This window comes from Cinclus cinclus, chromosome 6, assembly GCF_963662255.1.
Source record: "Cinclus cinclus chromosome 6, bCinCin1.1, whole genome shotgun sequence".
Lineage (NCBI taxonomy): Eukaryota > Metazoa > Chordata > Aves > Passeriformes > Cinclidae > Cinclus > Cinclus cinclus.
Genome location: NC_085051.1, coordinates 59,061,611 through 59,082,152, shown reverse-complemented (window position 1 = coordinate 59,082,152; position 20,542 = coordinate 59,061,611). Strand labels below are relative to the sequence as shown.

General features: G+C 45.6%; 1 protein-coding gene across 1 annotated transcript in view; it reads left to right on the top strand.

Moving 5' to 3' along the window:
- The first annotated feature begins 10,662 nt into the window (after positions 1 to 10,662).
- PELI2 (pellino E3 ubiquitin protein ligase family member 2) overlaps positions 10,663 to 20,542 on the top strand; it is a 64,427-nt gene continuing 54,547 nt past the window's right edge. The window contains exon 1 of the mRNA XM_062494975.1: positions 10,663 to 10,836. Within this exon, the coding sequence (XP_062350959.1) occupies positions 10,760 to 10,836 (77 nt within the window). The 5' untranslated portion in view covers positions 10,663 to 10,759. The remainder of the gene's footprint in view (positions 10,837 to 20,542) is intronic.

Sequence of the window (20,542 nt, the reverse complement as noted above, 5' to 3'; positions counted from 1 at the left end):
TCCAGGAGGCAAGGAGAGGTGACGACCCTTCATGCCAGGGTAAAGCTCAGTCTATCCCATGAACAGGAATTCCCCTGTGTAACTGTGGGCATCCATCCTCTAGGTATAAATTTAATGTATAAACATCACAATAAATATAAAAAGATATTTTATATAGATATATGATATATAAAAATATATGTGTGAAGTTGTTAAATCAACAACTTCTTAAAAAATTTTAATACCAGTAGTGAGCTCAATATTTAAATGCCTGAAAGGGGGCAAGACCCCCAAACAATAGGGCTGGAAATGGGAAAACAAAAGGGATTTGAAGTGGTAAGTTTAGGAGTACTCATCACACAACCAGGTCAAAACCTCTTTGGGGGACATCTGGATGAAGGCTCCCACACCATTAATCCTTTTTAAAATTCACAGACTCCAGCCAGGGATCCCAGTGATCACAGAAAATCTGTTTAAGCGAAAATCTCCAAATTACACACCCAGCATTCCACCCTTCCATGTGCTTGAAGTGATGAGAGACCAGCCCTTCAAGGGCTTGATTTTGGGAAAAGCTGAGTTGTCAGCACTGGCAGCTGAGCTTCACTGAACTGAACTGGCAGCATCACTGGAAATAAATCCATGTTTTTTGTTTTTTGTTTTTTTTTTAATTTTTTCTCCAAGAGAGAATTTTCAAAATTTCTCCGTGATTGTTGAAGTTTTGTCCGGCTCTGTGAGGATTTGCTGGTGTGGGCAGCAGGGCTGGGATGCACTGGAGGCTGCTGGACTGGTCAGTGCAGGGGCTGGGGCTGGGGGGAGGACAAAGATACGTGTGTGCAAACCATCAAAACCTCCAGGAAAAATGAGGACAGGCTTGAATTTTTATAAGGAGGTCAGCACAGCCATGGCTTTGTGCTTCCCACGGACCTGCGGACAATGTCCCTTCTCACTGTTACACATTTGCAAAGAGGAGGAGGGGAAAGAATAAAAGTCAAACTTTGTCTCCCTCGCCTTGCCCGTGCCAGCCGTGCCCTGTGGGCACAGAGGAGGTGACAGGGTGGCTGGGGTGGAGGTGACACCCCGCAGCACCAAGCTGCCATCGCTGCATCCCTCAGAGAGGCACAGAGACGATGCGAATTTTGGGAAGTAGAAATGTTTATCTTGACTTCACGCTGTAAACTGTGTGGAGTAATCAGGAGTCAAAGCTAACTACAGGGAGAGAAGAAAAAAAAAAAAAAAAAAGAAGCCCAAAGCCCTCAGGACACTTCAGTCTGCTTTAAAGCTCTCATGTGGCACGAAACAGAGACATCTGCACTTTTTCTGTGTTTCCTTATCTTCCCAAAAACAGAGGAGCATTTACCCACATGAACACATTTGTGAGAGCATCCAGGCACAGACACGCTGAAATATTTAAATGTAGCACCATGCTCAGTCAATGACCTTTGCATAATTAGCATCTCTCTCTCTTTCTGATCATGGAAATGGCCTGTGGCTTCTGCCTTTGTGCTGCCTGCTATAGTTCTCCATATGCTCCATTTGCATCCTGGAATTATCGATTGCCCCACGTCTCAAATGTAAAGATTTATAAGCAGCCGTGGCAGGGTTGGGGGTCCCAGGTGGGGGGGTTGAGGTCACTGAGGCTTTGGCTGCTGCAGATGGGACGAGCAGAGGGTTTGGCTGTGTAGGGCCTTGCTAATGAGTTGCAGGTTGGGTCAGTTCTTGGATGAGGAGGCTTCCTATGGCTCTGTTCCCATCTGTTCCCCAAAATCAGCCAAACGAAACACAAAACAAATAAGATAATACATAAAATGAATCTTGTGGAATGAAAACTACTGGGGCAAGGCCAGGTTGGATGGGGGTTGGAGCAGCCTGGGCTGGTGGAAGGTGTCCCTGCCCATGGCAGAAGATTAGGAACAAGATGGGCTTTAAGGTCCCATCCAACTCATGGCATTCCAGAACTCTGTGATTTTGCCACCACCAGATTTGGATTTATAAGTTTGCTTTTGCTATCCTGGATGCTTGGATTCGACTAAAACATCCAAGGACTCCACTCCAGAAGGCAGATGGTGATTTTTATTAACAAGTGGTTTTTGATTCCTTCAGTAATGTATTTTCTGTTGCTGGGGTTGGATGTACTCTCTGTATATGATTGCTAACCCTTAGCAATGAATTCATGTTGATTTTCTTTCAGCTCAAAGGCTTTCCTCATTCATCTTCTGTCTCTTAATGGCAACAGCAGGTATGTGTGCATGCTCTTTTTGTACCAAAAAAACGTATCACACACTTTTCACGGATTCTTCTGGTGTTTCCATACAGAATCTTCCCCTCTTTAACAGAGCTGGTAAATCTCAGCCAAGCGAGTGCCTTTTCCCTGCCCAAAAGGCGAGGAGCTCTCAGCCTCTCCATGATAACTCGTCTTCTTTGTTAAGGAAAGGCATTATCTGATGAGGTACAAGGCATCTCCATCTCCTAAGGATTCCAGCAGCAATCAGGGGCCCACCAGGATTGTGTTTCTCAGCCATTACCTGATTGCTGTGAAGCACCGTTCCATCTCCTAAAGAGCTCATCATAAAGACAACTCCACCGGAATCCGGACAATAGCGAGCCTTTCAGCTTGTAAAAATAATGACTTACTAATTACCCAGACGGAGGAGAAGTGGCCATCTATAATCCTGCAGCGCAAGCTCCCACAGCCGGCAGGAAGGCAGCACTCCGGATTTTGGGAGCTGCGGCTGCACGTTGATTTTACAGGATGCTGCAGGATGTCGCTCCTGCCACATCCTCCTGACATCTGCTTTTTTGGTGGTGTGTTTGTTGTGGGGTTTTTTTTCTTAATTTTTTTTTTTCTTCTCCCCCCCCCCCCCCCCCCCCTTGATCAGATTTCAAGGATTTTGGGGGTTGCAGCAGCCTTCTTTTCTTTTTTCCCCCTGAGTTTATTCACTGGCTGGCTGAAGGCAGCCTGGAAGCCTGCCAGGGGCACCTGGCAATGCACTCAGTAAATTATAGCAGTGAAAAGAATGTCAGATGCTGGGAGGGAGTTATAAGGCTTTACTGGTGTATACACTTTGGAGGCCAAACGCTGCTTTTATAACATGTTCAGGTACGGCCTGGCAGCTCTTTACCCTAACAAGATGTCGAGGAGGAAATGATGAATTTCCAGGTCTTGCTGCCCAAGAAGACAGGACTCCCAAGTTGCTGTTAACCACAGAATGGACTCACAGAGTAGTTTGGGATGGAAGGGATGCTTAAACATCATCCTGTCTAAGCCACCTGCAATGAGGAGAGACATCTTCAACTAGAGCAGATTGCTCAGAGCCCTGTCCAACCTCTGCTTTGAATGTTGTCCATGATGGTCACCCACCACCTTTTTGGCCAACCTGTTCAGTGCTCCACCACCCTCATCATAAAACCTTCCTCAAGGAACACAAGGTCCCACCAAGATCCTGCAATCTTTTCTGTCCCACCAAGCCCCAAACCATTTTCCTTCTCTTCCAAAATCAGTGCTGCAAAGATTGCCAAAGGCAGTGATGAGGAATTTGGGGAGATAAGGGGAGGGGCTCCCATGGGCTCACTGCTTTTGGGTGTGGAGATGAATCCTGCTTGGGAACGGCTTGGGCTGCATCACACTGGAGATGTGGAGGAGGTTTCTGTAACCTGCTGATTATCTGCTGGCTGAATGGGAGCCTATGGAACGCCTCCCGTTGCTAATAAGCAATAATTTCTAAAATGAATTTCATTCTCCATAGCAGAAATATGTGAAGGTGATGTTTGGTTTTAAAGTGACTTTGTGGGTGTTCACATGTTGCTGGTGTGAGATATTTTGGCACCTGCAGACTGGGGAAGTTTTGGGTCTGAGGTTCACGGTGCTGGTACTGATGGCTCCCACCATCCTGAAACTCCTTGAGCACCCCCTGAAAAGTGGATTTATTGGGTGATAAAAATTGGTTGTTTGATAGCAGCAGCTAGAGGGGGTTTTCAGGGATCACTGCAATTGGATGACAAATCCTCACCAAGGGACCTTTTCACACCAGAGCCAGGCTGAGACCACAGATCTGTGCTTTGCCAGAGCTCCAGTGCTTGGAAAGCAGAGCTCCTCTCCTACCTCATATCCTGCAATGATTTGGGTGTTCTCATTATGTGTGACTGGGGGAAGTCTGGTTGATTTATGGGATGGCTGAATTTCTCTTTGTGGATGGGGACCCAGCCATCTGCTCTGGAAGCTGCTCCCCTGGTGGATGGGGACCACCATTGCCAGGGATGACTCCTGCAGGAGGATGATGTGGTCCAAGCCCAGAGATCCATATTCATCAGCTTTGTCTGCTGGGATAAAGGTCAGAGTAGCAGAATTTCCCCTAAATTAGGTACAAGTAAATTATAGGGAAACTGTGCCCATCTTTTGAATCCCACGTCTATGTTCATGTTAACTTTGCAATGAAGCCAAAATTTAAAAGGAAAAAGGGGCAACATCTTGAAGAGCAAAAGTCCATTCCCAAAACAACAACTGGGATAGGATAGAGGGATGTGGTGATTTGAGAGGGGACTTGGCTTTGGGCTGTAAGGCCCTCAGCAGGAGTTGGAGCTGTGGCTGGACCTGAATCCTCCTGGGAAAAGTGCAATAAAGGCAACACCAAGATTTGGGATCAGTGTTCTGATTTTGGCAGACACACACAAAAGGTGATTATTTTTATTCCCCCTTAGCTAACACAAGTCCTTCAGGAATCGAGCTGCAAAGTGAGTGAATAGAGCTGGTGTTCCAGGAAAGGGGGTGGGCTCTGGGGCACAGGAAGAGGGATTCAGAACATCCCTCTGGAATATTCCTCTGGAATAACCCACATTGCTGTTAAAGATGTACAGAACCATCTGGGCACATTTTGTGTCTTAGCCTTAGATCATTCTCTCTCAGGAGAAGGACCTGTAACACCTGGGGATGCCTTTCTGGAATGACAATAGCTCAATTAGAGCCAGCCATTAGACAGATATGGCTAAGGTCATCTTGTATCTACTTTACTTGGACTGTTTTTGCTGGGTTCTTCTAGAACTCCTTGCAGTCAGCTTAAAATTTTTTTGGCGTGTCAGCAAACTTTCCTATTAGAAGTCAGCAGCCTGGCCAGGGCTCCACGATACCACAAAATCCCAGCAATAACCTCTCCCCACTGTGAAAATGAAAACTGATTTCCAGCCTTTGGCTTCTCTTGTCTCAGCTGCTAATCCATGCAGCCCTTTCTTTATCTCAAGCAACTTTTATCTCTTTGACAGCTCTTATGGTGCCAAAGCTTTGTTGAACCCCAGGTATGTGATACACATGCAATCACCTCCTCCAACATATTCATTGATTGCTTTAAGGGGTGTGAATGCGTTATAAACTTTGACTTCTTTCTGCAAAAACTTCCTGTTGCCTTTTCCCTGGTGTATCAGATCTTCTCAGTGCATCCCAGGTATCCATATTTACCTGAAGTCCATTTTTCTTTCATTTGTGCAGTACAGGTCAGACTTCGACTCTTAAAATTTAAGTTCTTAAACTTGCTTCTTCAGTGGCAAGTTATTTCTCATCCTGCAGACAAGCGCAATCTTTCACAGAACTGCACAAACACAAATATATAATAATAATACATTGGTACGATGTTTTACAGAATATAATCATACAAATGCATTTATTCATATCATTTTATTTGAATCTCTCCCCAAGTCTTGGGCCAGTGGCATCTCACTCTGGAAATTTTTTCCTCTGTTGATTTACCTTTTTATTCCAAAATTTTCTTGGTGATAGTTGTATTTAAGAAGCTCATCAGAGCCACTGCAGAAAAGGAGCGTTTTTCTGTGGGAGTGTCAAGCCCAGACACACGGGGAGCTCATTTACTTGATCTAACAGTGTTTTATTTCACCCCAAACTTCTCACTTTCACTGCTTGCTGGTCCCAGTGAGTCCCTGCTTGACTTTCAGTCTCTGCTATGTTTATATGAGCATTTTTATGCCTCTGGTAAACTGCTTTGAAATACCTTCTGCACTTGCCTTGATGTGGTTTTATATTTGCCAGTGTTTGTGCTATATTCCATTTCCCTCATTTTTGACAGCTATCTTTCTTGTTCCTAATAGCCTTCCCCACTCTGCTGCTTAACATCTTTGCTTTAAAAATTCCTTTAGGGTCTTTAATAAGGAGTGCTACAAATTAAGCTGGAGCCTACACCATATCTTTAAGATGCTGCCAGGGTATTTGAAAGTATTTTATCCTTTTAGCTCTTCCACTTATTTTTTGATGCAATTCTCCCCTCTAAACTTCAGGTGGTATCAAGACCATTACATGCTGTGGTGGAAAATTAGGACAATAGGAGACATTATCAAATGGAGTAAGGAAAAGGAAATCTGTTTTAGCCTGACCTAAGTTAGGCACTGAACCCCTGAAACATGGACTGAGAGGCTCCCCCAAACATGCTAAACTTGGTATTGCATCATCACGAACAATAACATCTTATTTTTCCTGTATTTTGTTTATCAAATCTACTTTTAAAACACCTGCTGATCTTTTTTTCTGCTATTTCTACTTGGTGGCTGCTTGGGAGCCTCACTCACCTGCCAGCTGGAGACTTTCCAGCCTGAAAGGTATCACCCACCCAGGAGATACCTGCTTGATGCTAACCTTAGAGCTGAGAGAGTTTTTCTCCCATCCTGGGGTTTATTCCCCTCCCTGGAGCACTAAATCCAGGCTGTTGTGACCCCAGAGCTCAGTTTTCTCAGCCCAAACCATGCCCACTGATGGCTGAACATAAACGTGATCCCAGTCCTGGAAACATCCCCATGAACAGCGAAAATGGAATGGGAATGGAAACCTTGATGCCTGTCTGTGCTCTGATCATGACTGCCAGGAGTTCTGTGAGCAGTGTAAGCTGCAGGTGTGGTTCAGGGCCTCTTTAGACTCAGAGGATCCCAGCATGGTTTGGGTTGGAAGGGACCTTAAATCCCATCTCATTCCACCCCCTGCCATGGGCAGGGCCACCTCCCACTATCCCAGGCTGTTCTAAGTTCTGTCCTTGGAACACTTGGACACTTCCAGGGATCCAGGGGCAGCCACAGCTTCTTTGGGCACCCTGTGCCAGGGCCTGCCCACCATCATTAAGAATTCCTTCCCAATATCCCATCTAAATCTCCCCTCTTTTACTTTAAAAACCTCTTTCAATACTTTGGAAGCCCATTCCCTAAGCTCTGATTCATAAAAGCAATGAAGTACGCTCAGAGTCCAGCACATCTGGAAGTACTTTGCTGAATTAGAGCATTATTAATCTTCCTGCATTTAAAATAACTTTTTTATTGCATTTTAAAAATAAATGGACATGTACTATTTCTTCATGTTTGGGATTTTTTTCAAACATTGATTTTTAATGCTCGCCTGGTTTGGCTGGATATTCCTCCATCCACCCAAGCAGCTGCTCGTGCTAAATCTGGGAGCAAAATCCCTCTTTCAGTGTTGATTCAGCCTAGAAGGAGCTCTGAGTTATCTGTGACTCCCACTTTTAGGGTTTTTTTCTTGGAAAACAACCAAATCTCCCTTCACCACCCTAAAGAAGCCACCCTGAGATATCCCAAATCCAAAAAAGAAAGATGTTTTGAGCTGAAAAGTAGCAGAGTGCAGCTGTGAGTTTATTTCTCAATTATTTCAATGGGTTTGGGGGAAAGTGCCAGCCAAGTGTTGCTTGTGCCAGTTGCAAAAGGAATTTCTTTGGAGCTGGGGGAAATAGTGGGGCTGGGATTTGGGGTTGGGATCTGTGTGCGACAGGGAGTTGTGTAATGTGTGGCAGAGCTGCTGCCTCCTCCTGGCTCTGCTTCATTAGCCAAAACATAGGAATTTTAAATATTAAACAATTCTAAGCAGTTTACCAGTGCTGGCAGCTATTGGTCCTTGGGAATTGGAATGAGAAGACCTAAAATTTGACAAGAAAGGACTGAGCAGCCCTCAGAACACCTGGTGGGGCTGGGGTTAATTTTCCCTCAACCTAAAACACCCGTGGGCAGAATGAAGACATTGGATGTGGAAAACAAAGCACATTTCCAAGGAAAAAAAAAAATTATGGATCATTCCAAGGTCAGGTTTTATGTCACAGTCTCCCACTACAGGTACATGGAAGATGAGTGCCCCTCATCCCAGCACAGCTCATCTACCTCCTACGAACACCACAGATGAAAATATTCCCTTGTGAATCCCACTGGGTTCTTTTTCCCGTGCACATTCAGTTTTCAGCAGTGCCAAGAAGAGCATTTTCTGTATTTAATAACTTGTTTCCGCAGTGCAAACCAGCGCATTTTCTGTAGTCATGGAGTGGGAGTCACTTCTGTGTTTAAGGACAGCAAATGCACTGGTTTGTGTGCCAGGAAAAACACATGCAGGTCTGGGGAAAGGCTGTAGAGCTGCCCAACTTCTCCCTGTTTTCCAAAAGGAGCAGTGTTAGAAAATGAGGAAGCAGAAAAGAGGGGCAAAATCAGACCTCCAAGGTCCTTCCTCATCCTTCCATCCCCAAGTGGGAGCAGTAAAAAGATCTTACATATCAGACAACCATCAAATCTACAGCAAAAGAAAGATACATATTTAGCCATGACCACCAGGTCTTTTGGAGTGTATTGCTTTTAGTACAAACAACAGTTTCAGTTTTCTGTTGCATAAAAGCAGTGGAATATTATCATCTTAGTTCAAACAAACATCTATCACTACAGTTAGGTAGAAGGATAGGTAGTTATTAAGGTATATTCATGCTATATGCAGATAGATGAATACACACTTCAATATATACACACTGCTATGTTTGTATGTATAGATATATATATATAAATCATATTCTATATTCTACCTATGTAGAGAAAGAGAGAGAGAGTGTGACAATGAGGAAGAATACAAATACAGGGGTGAACTGTCAGTGCTTTTCAATACACTCAGCATACTATCTTCTTGAAAGGAGAAGGAAGCATTTATTCAAGAGCAGATTCATAGCAAGTGCTCAAGACAGGCATATTTCTGTCTAATTAATTTCTTTGGGGGTTTAAAAGGAAATTCAGGGGGAAAGTTTAAACTTTGAACAGAAATTTGCGTGAACGCCCAACTTCAGTTCTCTCAAATTTCTATTTCCCTTTGCTGGTTGCACTTATGGATGAAGGATGTTGATTTCTTTTACTCTAAGTCCAGACACATCACTGACTTGTGGAAGCCCGTCTGGTCTGAGCTGAGCTGCTCAGGAGCATTTTTTGGAATTTTTTGGAAGAGTACTGGAGTTTGTTAATGTCATGTGAAAGCCAGGCTGCTGCGAAGGTCTTGCTTTCAGGGGAGAAATGCAGAAGTTGAAGAGGATGCCGCCGGGAGCTTTGTTTGCCACACTGGTTTTGGGAATGTATTTGTTTCCTTTGACAGTGACTTACAGCCTGGCTTTCTTTTCTATTTTGTTAGAGCAATAAAGAAGATAAATCTGTAATAATTCAGCTCCCTGTCTTCAATAAAATCTTGTCTTCTTCACACGGCCCCTGGGAAGATCTCCATTTTGCAGCTCTTTGAGATTGGTTGTGTTTTTCCATTTCACCTCCTCACCAGAACGACATAAAAAATAATATTACCAGCAAAATTAATAGCTAAATACAATTTCTGGCAGAAGGAAAGCTTTCTGCAGGAGGAGCAGCATCCCGAGCGTGGCTGTGCTGGCCCCAGGGATGCTCTTCAGCAAAGGTGGATGCTCCCACTGCTTTTGTCTTTGATAACGGGTTGGAAACCTCAAATACCAGCTAATGAGAATTTCTACCCTCAACACGGACTAACAACAAGCCAATCTTTGTTGGTTTGGGGCTTTACTCAGGTGCGGAGGGCAAAGGAGAGAAGGGGATGGTGGTGGGGGAGACACCCAGGCGGAAAAGAAATCCTTGGAAGTCATAGAATGGGTTGGGTTGGGAAGGGCCTGAAAGACCACAGAAGAACAAAGGGTGTGAGGGTATTTCTGTCCTCTCAGAGAAAGGCAGCAGACAGAAGAGGCTGCCCTGTGGGCTCCATGGCTCCTGCCAGCTCCAGCGATGGGAGACAGGAGATGGGACAGAGCACCGAAAGGACAGGGTCTGATGGTGGCCCCACTGCCGAGACCCCGGGGAAGGTGTAGGGGGTGGGTGGCGGCCGAGCCCTTCCCTCTGGGGCAGGAGGTGACGCGGGAGCTCCCCACACATTTCCAAGGCCGCCGGAGCCCTCATCCCAGACAGGAGCGACGTAGCCCCGCAGTGACCCAAACCTGAGACACCGCGTGGCTGTGGACGCGCCCCGCGGGCAGGAGGGGATGTGAAGCCCCACAGCTGATGTGGAATGCCAGGGTGAGGGGACCCAGGGCCCCCGCTCGGGACCCCTCGGTGACCCCGGCCCGTGGGTGCGCGGCCCCTTTAAGAGCGGCCGGGTCCCCTTTTACTCTATGTTTACATAACACGGCCGGGCCGTACCACTATTCCTTGTGCCGGGGGGGGGGGGGAGGCGCGCAGGAGGGGGCGGAGCGCACCCACGTCCAGCTCCGCCCCGTCCGCCGACAGTTAATGGGCGCAGGGAGGGCGGGGCCACTCGCAGCCCCGCGGGGGGGACGACTTCGGTTCGCTCCTCCGACCCCCCGGTGCTGCGGGTTGGTCCGTCCCCCCGCTGGCTCCGCCCCCCGCGCCCCCCCGCGGTGTAGTGGCCGTTGCCGGCGGCCGGCGGCGCAGAGCGGAGCGGAGCCCGCTCGGGACGCGCCACAACGGCGGCGGCTGCTGGGGCGGGGGCGGCCGGTGCTACTACAGCGGCGGCCCCATGTTCTCCCCCAGCCAGGAGGAGCTGTGCGCGCTGAACAAGGAGCCCGTCAAGTACGGGGAGCTGGTGGTGCTGGGGTGAGCGCTGGGCAGGGGCTCCCGGGAGGAGCTGAGAAGCGCGGCGGTCCCGGAGCGGCGGGGGTTGCCCCCTCCCAGCCTCCGGCTCGGCGCCGGTCATGTCTCCGCGCTGCGAGCGAGCGCTCGGAGCTGGAGGGGGGCGCGTGGCGCTTGGCGCCTTCCCGCCGGCCGAGTGCGCGGCGCTGCCGCTGGAGGCGGGGGTTGGGATCCCGGTGCTCGAGGGATTCATTGGGAGGGGGGTCCCGGTGCCCGAGGGGAGGATGGATGGGGCGGTCCCGGTGGCTGAAAGGAACGAGGAGGACCGGAGGAGTGAGGGGGGGGGAGGTCCCGGTGCGTGACGGGGAGCTCGGTGTGGTCGTTGTGGGGACCCGGTGCCGGAGAGGAGCAGGGATGGATGGGGGTGATCCCGGTGCCGGAGGGGCCCGGGCGGCGCGGCCGTCGCGGGGTCCCGGTGCCGGACGGACGGAGTGGGGCCCGGGCGCTCTCGGGCATCGATGTCTCGGCGGGGCTCGGGAAGAAACTTGGGGCTGTGCGGGGCCATGGCAAGCAAACCCCGGTGCGGGCCCCGTCCCTCGGCCGCTGGCTCCGGGAGACCGCGTCCTCCTTGCAGATGGCAGGGGAGATGACTTTGGAACGAGGAGCGGGAGGAGGAGGGTGAAGCACTAATATTCAGATTCGTCGTGTAAATGTTTATTTTCTCGGCTTGACACGGATCTTGAAGTAATCCTCTCGGCATTACGCTGTTGCCCTGCTGCTAAAGCTCGCCGCCGCTCTGCTGAGCGCCGCGGATGCAGATGAGGGAGAAGCGTCTAAGCCGTGCCTTGCTGAGAGCCCTCGCGAACCTCGGAGGAGACGCTTAATTCTGGTGGTTTAATACGTGCTAACGTATGGTTAATGGGGTAATTTTTCAGAGGTAAACACAACTGAGAGGTTTGGAGCCGGCCGCGAAGCAGCGCAGTCACAGCCTCCCCGCGTTACTCAGCCTCCCCCAGAACCTGGTACATATTTGCTGCAAGGTCGTAGAAAAACCCTACTCTGGTTTCTTGGGGAATTTTGTTTGATTTCGGTCCTTAACTAAAGAGCCGTGTGCGCCTTTGTAGAAGCAAAAGAGCAGTCCAGGCTGGGTACTCTATCCAGTGGTGCACCTTTTTTCCTTGAGGGATGCTAAATGTTTCCTGTCACGAGACTGGGTCAAGATGCAGTTACCGTGGAATAAAAACACAGCTGCTGTCATGAGCGTGGTGTAGCTGGTACTTGAAATTCCGGGATTTAAGTCCCTTGATTCATGAGAAATACTCATATCACACTAAATTTAATAAAGAAACGTCCTTACTGTTTCGGTTGAGGCAATGGAGGGTGAGCTCAGCTGTGCAACACTGTCTCTGACAATAAACTCATAGTATAATGAAGGATCTTTAATTAAATTAGAGTGCATAAATTGATGTTGTGCTGCAGAGGCTCTTTGTGCACAGCTGGAAGCATTTTCCTTTCTGTTGCTTTACTATTTTTAGCAGCAGTTGAAAGTACAGAAGTATGAAATGTTTTGGCTCTGATCTTAACCTGGCAAAGTCTGGTGCGCTTTGCCTTTAATATGGGGATGCATTGATCTCGGCTTATCGGTTCTGCTGGGCTCTTGATCTTCACTGTGTGTGTTGAAACACGCCAATAAAATCTAAATAAAATGCGTATGGCTGCGTTTAGGTCCTGATTGAGTTTCAGCCGCTCTCTAAAACTACTGAGGTTGCATCTGGTTAGGTGTAAGATGTACTGAAAATGCAAACAGATCCCGTCCTTGCAGTGCAGCCAGGGACAAGAGGTCTGTGCACGGGAGTTGGGTTCAAACAATGGGGCTGTCACAATGTGCTGTAGGGCTAGGTAGGTGTGATGGAAGCAGTCCAGGAAATCCCATGCCTTCGGTAACTGTGTTTTTAATTTTTAGTCTGAAGATGGCTGTTTTAAGAGCCCTTTGCCGCTTCAGGAGTTGATCACTGCGTGTCCTGTCAGAGGGGTCTCAAATGTTGTTTGTGGTGCCATAAATAATGCGAACGTCCCTCTCTTTTCTTTGGTGACTCAACATTTGTGACTAGGAACTCCTGGAACAGCTTAAGCTGTTCAGTATGCTAAAAATAAAACCCAACACTTAATACCTGTTTTGTATTAAAATCGTGTAATCTGAAGTTTCATTTAAATAAGACAGTGTAAATCTGCTCTCCTCCCCGTAGTGAACCTGAGACCTGGGGACCAGCAGAAGCGTAGTGCTGCAGCTCTTGTTACAACTGCCTGATTAAAATTGATAGAGCAGCCTCGCAGCTAGATTTAAAAAAAAAAAAAAAAGCTGTTTTGAGACACTGTGTGGGTTGTTTTTTTTTATCTTTAAGCCTTGATTGTGATGTTGATGAATAACTTGTGTCTTGAACTGTGAGACTTTTAAATTGGGTGGTGAAAAGGATGATGAACAAAGGAATTGGCATACCTGGCAAACTGCTGAGCTCCTGTTTTTAAGATGACAAAACTTTCCCTTTATCTTTTACTCTCACTCTGCCTGAGCAGTATTAAAGTGTCGTTGCTGTACCTTGACCTTTAAATGGAGGGGAAGGCTTTTTTTTTTTTTTTTTTTTTTTTTTGTTTTGTTTTGTTTTGTTTTTGGCAGGAGGTGTCTGCCATCAGGGCACGTTCTTTATTGTCTCGCAGTAGTTGTGATTGCTCAGTCTGCGCCTTAACGTGAGCCCCAATGAAGCCCCAGGCATTTGGGTCGGTGCAGCAAACACATTTCTAATAACCTTCTCCCAGCACTGTGCTACGTCCGTGCTGGCAGTGATGTGGCAGCGTGTGTTTGGTTAAGATTTTTGCCGAGGTTTACATAATCAATGTTGTAGTGAATAGAAACAGTTTATGTAAATCGAGCCAGACAGGTCAAGATGGCTGGTAAAGAAGAGATCATCTGCTTTATTGTGAATCTGCTTGTGTACATCTGCTCGTAGCATCATCTGCTCACAAAAGGCTCTGGATTTCTTGGTGTAGCAGAAACATTCATATTCTAATTCTTTTTGAAGAAAAAAAGAAAGCAGCTTTGTTTGAAGTCCTGTCAAAGTAATGGCTCATTATATATTTCTTGGAACATGGGGCTGGAGGGAGTTAAGCAGATGCTGAATTCGGTACCAAGTACCTGAATAATGTCAAGAGTGTTTGTTACTGCTTTTGTTTGACTTCTCTGGTGTCTTGTTAATGTTTTGAGGTACGTGTCCTGGTGCCCCTTTGTCCCCTAACTTTGAATTGTGCCCTGCAGATTTTATTCCAGCAGTGTCATTCCAGCCAGCATGGCTCTGCTAAATGTGTGAAGGAGCTGGTCCCTGGCTGCAAGGGGTGACTGTCACTGAAGGCAGGTGTCAGTGGCCTCGTGCCCTTAAATCCTTTGGGACTGCACAATGGGGAGGGGCAGCTGTGACTTTTCAGGAAAGTCACTTGATTAAAATGATGTGAATTGAACAGCAGAGACACAAGTAGTCACTGTAGTCAGTGGCTGAGTTCTGTAGCAGTGACATATTTGTACCTGACATTGAATGCTTTGTTGTACTGCAGTTTTGGATGGGGTTTTTGGTGGTTGTGTGCATGTAAATGGAATATTCCTTATTAACCAAAGGCTTTCTTGGTGTTTGCTACTCCTTAGCGAGGAGGTGCAGCCTGGTGCATCCTCAGCTGAGCAAGACTTTGTTGTACAGACTTACTGGATTTTGCAATATCTAAGGCATTTTTTAAAATTTAACCAGACAAACCTCTAAGGGCTGTCCCTCAGTGTTGTTACAGTAGTTGCATTGAAATTGCCCTCAACATTTTATGTGTAAATTTTCCATTGCCTACCATTAAAATGAATGAATTAGTTAATTTGGAGGCTTCAGTGCTGAAAGAAGCCACTGAGTTGTTTATGTCAGCATTGTTTAATGTGGACTGTTGGACATCCTCGAATAAACAGGCTGTAGTTCTTCTTAAATTTAGCCTTTTGAGAAAATGAACTAAGAGGATAGGTCTTGGAGCAACCTGGTCTAGTGGAAGATGTCCCTACCCATAGCAGGGGGCTGGAACTGAATGGTCTTTAAGGTCTCTTCCAACCCAAGCCATTCTGGGATTCTACAAAAATTCTCACTTGTGTTTACAGTCATATAATTTTTGTGGTAATTTTTGGGAAGCTCTCCTCATTGATGGACCACTTCATACTTGAAGCAACTTTAGATCTGAATCAGTCTTTTTTGTATTAATCTGAAGGGACATGCATTTTTAAATTCCTAATTTTCATTCAGGCTTTTTCTGAGGGATCAAAGTTCCTACTACCATTACCTCCTTGCAGGGTAAATAAAGTTTCTGAGGCACCTTCTGCTTATAAACACATTTCCTCTTTTTTTGTTTGTAACTTACCTGTCTGGCTTCTCACGTAGCTCTAGTTCATCTCTTGCTGTGCAGTTCAAGAAGCCAATGCAGGTTTCCAGTGGTGCTGACAAATGGAAATGCAGTGTGGGATCTCTGCTTGTCCTTGAGTGCTGTTTGCTTCTGTGCATGGACTGAAGGAAGAGGGAGAGGGATCCTGGCTGTGGAATTAAGCTTGGTTCTCACAGAGATGCATTTGCTGTCTGATACCAAACTGAGGCTTGGTTTAATGACTTGGTGATTTTCTGCACTAGCTGGTGTAGATATATTGGTGAAACTGCTTAGGTGACTTGAGTTCTGCTTTTAAGCCTTATTTGAAAATGTACTTTAGGTTTCATTTAAAGGAGTGACTGTAGCACATAATGGGAGCTACCAGTGTTAAAGGTCATGATTCTCTGAGAGAAGCGTTAGCTCAAGCAGTCATGGCTGGAAGGCTTCTGTTCTGGAGAAATAGATTTTGTTTGTTTGTTTTTTTTTTTCTTTGATATTGACAGTGGCTTTTTTGAGACGTTTGTCTTGTGCTGGGTTCATGGTGGATCTTATGATGTGCATATTGTGAATGTGTGATCAGGGTCAGTTCAGAACTTGAAAGATTAATCAAACACCGGAAGAATTGTGTCTGAACAGAACATTAACTGCAGTTAGGAAAACAGTGGAAAGGATTATATCTGAGGAAAAGTCTGTGGAATTTTTTTGAGAGCTTGTGTATGGCTGGATAGAACAAACGTTTTGCTTCATTTAAGCTAAGAAAGAAAACATACTTGAGTTGGTTTTCTGCAGCTGTCCTATTCCTTGGAGTACTTTTGACTTTCTCAGAGTGCAGATTTGTATCGTGCTGTAGGCTTTATTCACAACATCTCAGTACCCATGTAAAATCAGAGAGCAGAAACGTCAGACTCTAAAATCTATGTTTATTGAAGCAAATCACAGCATCAAAAGTCTGCATGCTTAATGTTTATTATAAAAAGGAAACTGAGTGCATTCTGGAAGTTAAAGTAATCTCTTTGGTGTGTACAGGCAGGAGGTCACACATGTGGAAGTCAGGACTCCGGGTTTTTTTTTCTTAAAATATGGAAAACTGTTTACTCTGAATAAACAAATCTGGGAAATGTAGGACTTTGCCTTTGATGCATTTCTTGTATAGAACCAAGTAGCTGTTCCTCTTCAGTCCTGGCAGAATCAGGGATGAATGGTTTTCCATTTCCAGCGCAATTTGTAAATGGGTAAATAATGTAATAGTCCACTTGGTTCTACTTTAAAATATGCATATAAAGCAAGAAATTACTTTCTAGTTAAGGTTTGTTTTTTTTGTTGCTGAAAGCAGTATCTTACTTCAGCTATTTCATGTTTCTTCTTAACAGCAGGCTGTTTTTCAACTCTGATTACAAGGTTGCTCAAGAACAGATTTTTCCGAAGAAATCAGGAACGTTTTATTATCCAGTTCAAACTGAAATTATGGCTGGTTTGTACTTACAGGACTAATGCTGCTCTCTAACTTGTTCAGTAGCCATAGAAGGTATAAACTTGATACTTTAAAAAACAACCTCTTTCTTCTGCACCCTAATGAGAAGGGGTGTGAGTGTAGTACCGGGGTTTGTTAGTTCAGAGAATTTTTACAACTGTTTGCAAAGTCCTACAGAAGTGTTGTGTTTCCTGTTGTTATTGTCTGCGCAGCCTTTGGTTCTGTTTGTCCTGAGCACTTGTGACTGTTGTGGCTGTGAAACCTTCCAAAAATGACTTCTCTGGCCTGCTTGTTGCAGTGTTTGTTTAGTGCTTCTTGAGGTGTCGTCTCAGTTGTGTCTGGTTATTCTGCACTGTCATACTTGTGGCTTATTAGTTGTGTGGTCAGCAAGGCAAGTAGAGGAGGATTTGGTCTAAGCTCCCAGCTTGAAGCAGGATCTCGAGCTGGTTTCCAGTGTACTTTGTGCTGTCAAATCCTTTTTTGCCTCTGCTGTTTGATACACTAAATCTCAGTTCTGTTGAGGATGCTTTTTCTTTTATCAACAGAAATCCTTACATTTATTCTTGCTCTGTCCCAAGGTCGCCACTGAAAGCTTGCATGTGACTTGTCACGAGTTTAAACCTTGAGGGAACAGGAATGAGGATGCTGGCATAGGGAGTGTGCCTGCTTCCAGAGACTTCTGAGGCAAAGCTGCTCATTTGTTTGTTTTATAAAGACATCACTAAATGGTCCTTCGCATTTTTCACTTCACCTACATAGACCAATATGTTGAGGGGCTCCTGCCTTTCCTTTAGAGGGCTTGTTTCCCTCTTGATAAGATGCAGTTCAGAATTTTATGCCTCCCATATGTTTGCATCATATTTGATTTTAGGCATCTCCTGGTGTAGCTTTAGTGCTGGTTCTTGAGTTCATAGTGATATTCCCATACTGGGGGCTGGGGGGACCAATTCGTGGCTTGTCTGACAAACTGTAAGTAACATCTGGGATTAGACTGCTTTAATCCTATTACTCGCTAGCCTGGAATAGTCTTGGTGCTCATGTTAAGCAGAGAGTACAGTGGAGAGCAGTGGGGGTTCCCAAGCAGAGATTAGTGAGCTCTGAGAGCAGGAGCAGTGCTGTCCCAGCTCCTCTGCACCACCAGCTGTGTCCCCTCTGTGCTGACTCCTGTGTTTGACCTTGTAATGGGACCTCCTGTGCAAATATTCTCATCGGGTCTCTGCGCTGTTGGTGACTGAATAACAATTTAACACCAAAGAGCAGGGGAGGACAGCAGGCAGCAAACTGTTTGTAGGGTTTTCTTAAAGTCTTGAGTAGGCATCGTGGTGCTGGGGATTCAGCACTAAGATTGGGTTTGCCTAGGAATAAACATTTCTCCTGCCCTTCCCACAGCAGCACTTGTTGGCTCAAGTTAAAAGATCTCAGGATGCAGGAAGACACTCCTTGTAGGAAATCCCTGTACAGTGAAGCTTCAGCAGTTCAAAATATTTACTCTTGAAAGACTTGTCACTGAGGGGCCATGTGGCAGGAGGCCACATGGCATTTTATTGTGATGGGTTTATGAGTGATGTGTGAACAAGGTGACACTGGACTTGCATTGTCTTCATCTAGACAATGCTTCTACAATTGCTTGTTCTGATTAGCATAACTTCTGTTCCTAAAAATAGCAAGTATCAGCTGTTTTGCAATGAAGTTTTGCTCCGTTCTTCATATTCCAGCCTTGGAAGTCCTCATGTGAGGTCACTGGGAAGCACACCCAGCTGGGCAGTACAGCAGTTACTGGCTCATGGAGAAGAGAGACTAATTCAGCTAAAAGCTTTCCTCTGTTTCACAACAGAAATGTCATCTGGATGGATGACATTATAAACAGCAGTTGTGAAAATGGATACAGACAATGTCTACAAAGCCTAAGAGTTTATTGTGTTAAAAGCAGAGTGGTTTGGAGATGAGCTCTATTTGATGAGGAATGATATGAAGGTGCTGATAGCTGAAGGACCTGTTTAGGCATCCTGCTTTCAATAGCAGTTTGCTTCTGCTGGAGGGAGGGAAACCAAGCAAGCTCTGAAATGATTTACTTCAGGTCATTTTAACAGTATAATTTTTAATATTGCACTCTGACCTCACTGTAGATACAACTCATGTGCTTCAGGGAGGATGGAGTAGATGTGGGCTGTACCTAATCTGGGTAGCACAAGGCTTCCTGTTCTAGGGAATTGGTACAAAGGCCACACGTGCCCTCACTGAGTGTTTGTCAATAAAGACCTGATGTTCTTCTGTCATATTTATTGCTTGTATTGACTATGATTTAGCTACATTGCTGTGTAGCAACTAATTGTATTTACCAGAGGTGCCAGCAGGCAGCTGCACAGTGTGTCAAGTGCTGTGTGAAATGTCTGTGTGCTGCTTCCCCAAAGGAGTGGGGACAGGCAAGAGAAGTTGAGACAGCTGGCACATAGTAGGTAAAAAGGAGAAGGCCAAGAAGCATGGTAATCATCTCATTGAGTACTGTAATGTTAAATTACCTCTGTTTTGCAAAATGTTATTTTATTTTTACATTCAAGGAGTTGACGACAAAAAGTTACCAGTCTTTCTTTCTGAGGAATGCTTTTTAACTTTTTGAAGCACTTGCTGAACTGTAATGATGTGTTTAGTGGGCTTTCGCATTACTCTCCACCCAGAAATGTGTGCTGTCTTTAATTTAGAATCCAGTTCATAAGCTGTCATGAAACAATTTTATTCTTCAAACTGGCTGGGTTTAGCAATGCCTCAACAAGCAGGTAGGCTTCAAACTTCTAAGGCGTGTCCTCTTAAGGCATGGAAATGTCATTGGTGAGTACAGAGTGGGACTGACTGTAAAGACAATTAGTCACTGTATGAAAGTAAACAAATTGGAGTGAATAAAAGCTTAAATCTCTGCTTGCCTGTTACAAATAAACTGGAGCCCAAATGTGCAAACCCTGGAGCATGTGCCCCTAGGAAGAGTGAAAGAACTGTTTAGTCTGGACACAGAAGTTAATGGGCTGAAACTTTGATATAAGCACAGCTGTATTTCTTCATGTGCAACAGCATGAATTCATTTTGATTGTTGGTGTTTGATTTAGTGCTGGTGGAGGCACAGCCTTTGAAACAGGAGCAGAGTTTGTTGCAGGAGATGCCGAGCTGGTGAAAGATGGCTGTGTGGTTCCTGCTTCCCAGCACATCCTGTGGCAGGGTTCAGCACCTCACAGATTGGCTGTGTTTCTTATGGAACATTGACTAATACACCAAAATGTTGCTGTACTCTCAACTTGCCTTCCTAGTGCATGATTGACCTCTGAGAGCAAGTAGCTGTGCAGCTCAGTGCTCAGATGCAAAATAATTTTGGTTCTGAAGAAGAATCTTTCAAACTTGATAGGATATATTACCTTGTGCTTCCCCTAACCTTTCTGCTAATATATGTGCAATACTTACTTTCAATTGCATTCTGAATCATAAAATTGGCTGGAGTAGTTTCTCAGTGCATCAGGGGAGTGAGTTTTGATTCATTAGTTTGGTGTGTGGCTTTCTTTTGGGGCAGGAGTCCCATTCCAGAATCTCATGTGTGATGGGAGAGGTGGCAGTGCCCTGCTGCAGGACTGCAGTACAGAGGAATTCTTCCCAAGTGTTCCCTCATCAGATTCTGCCAGAAGATTTAATTAAATGGGCAGTCAGTACCTTGGTGGCTTTTGCCAAAAAAAATCTACTGGCAAATTAAGCAAATGGAATGATTTGGTGTTGGGTCAGATCTGTGAAGAGGCAGATGTTTGTCCATATGAGCAGCTGAGTGACTTCTTCCATCAGAGCAAAAAC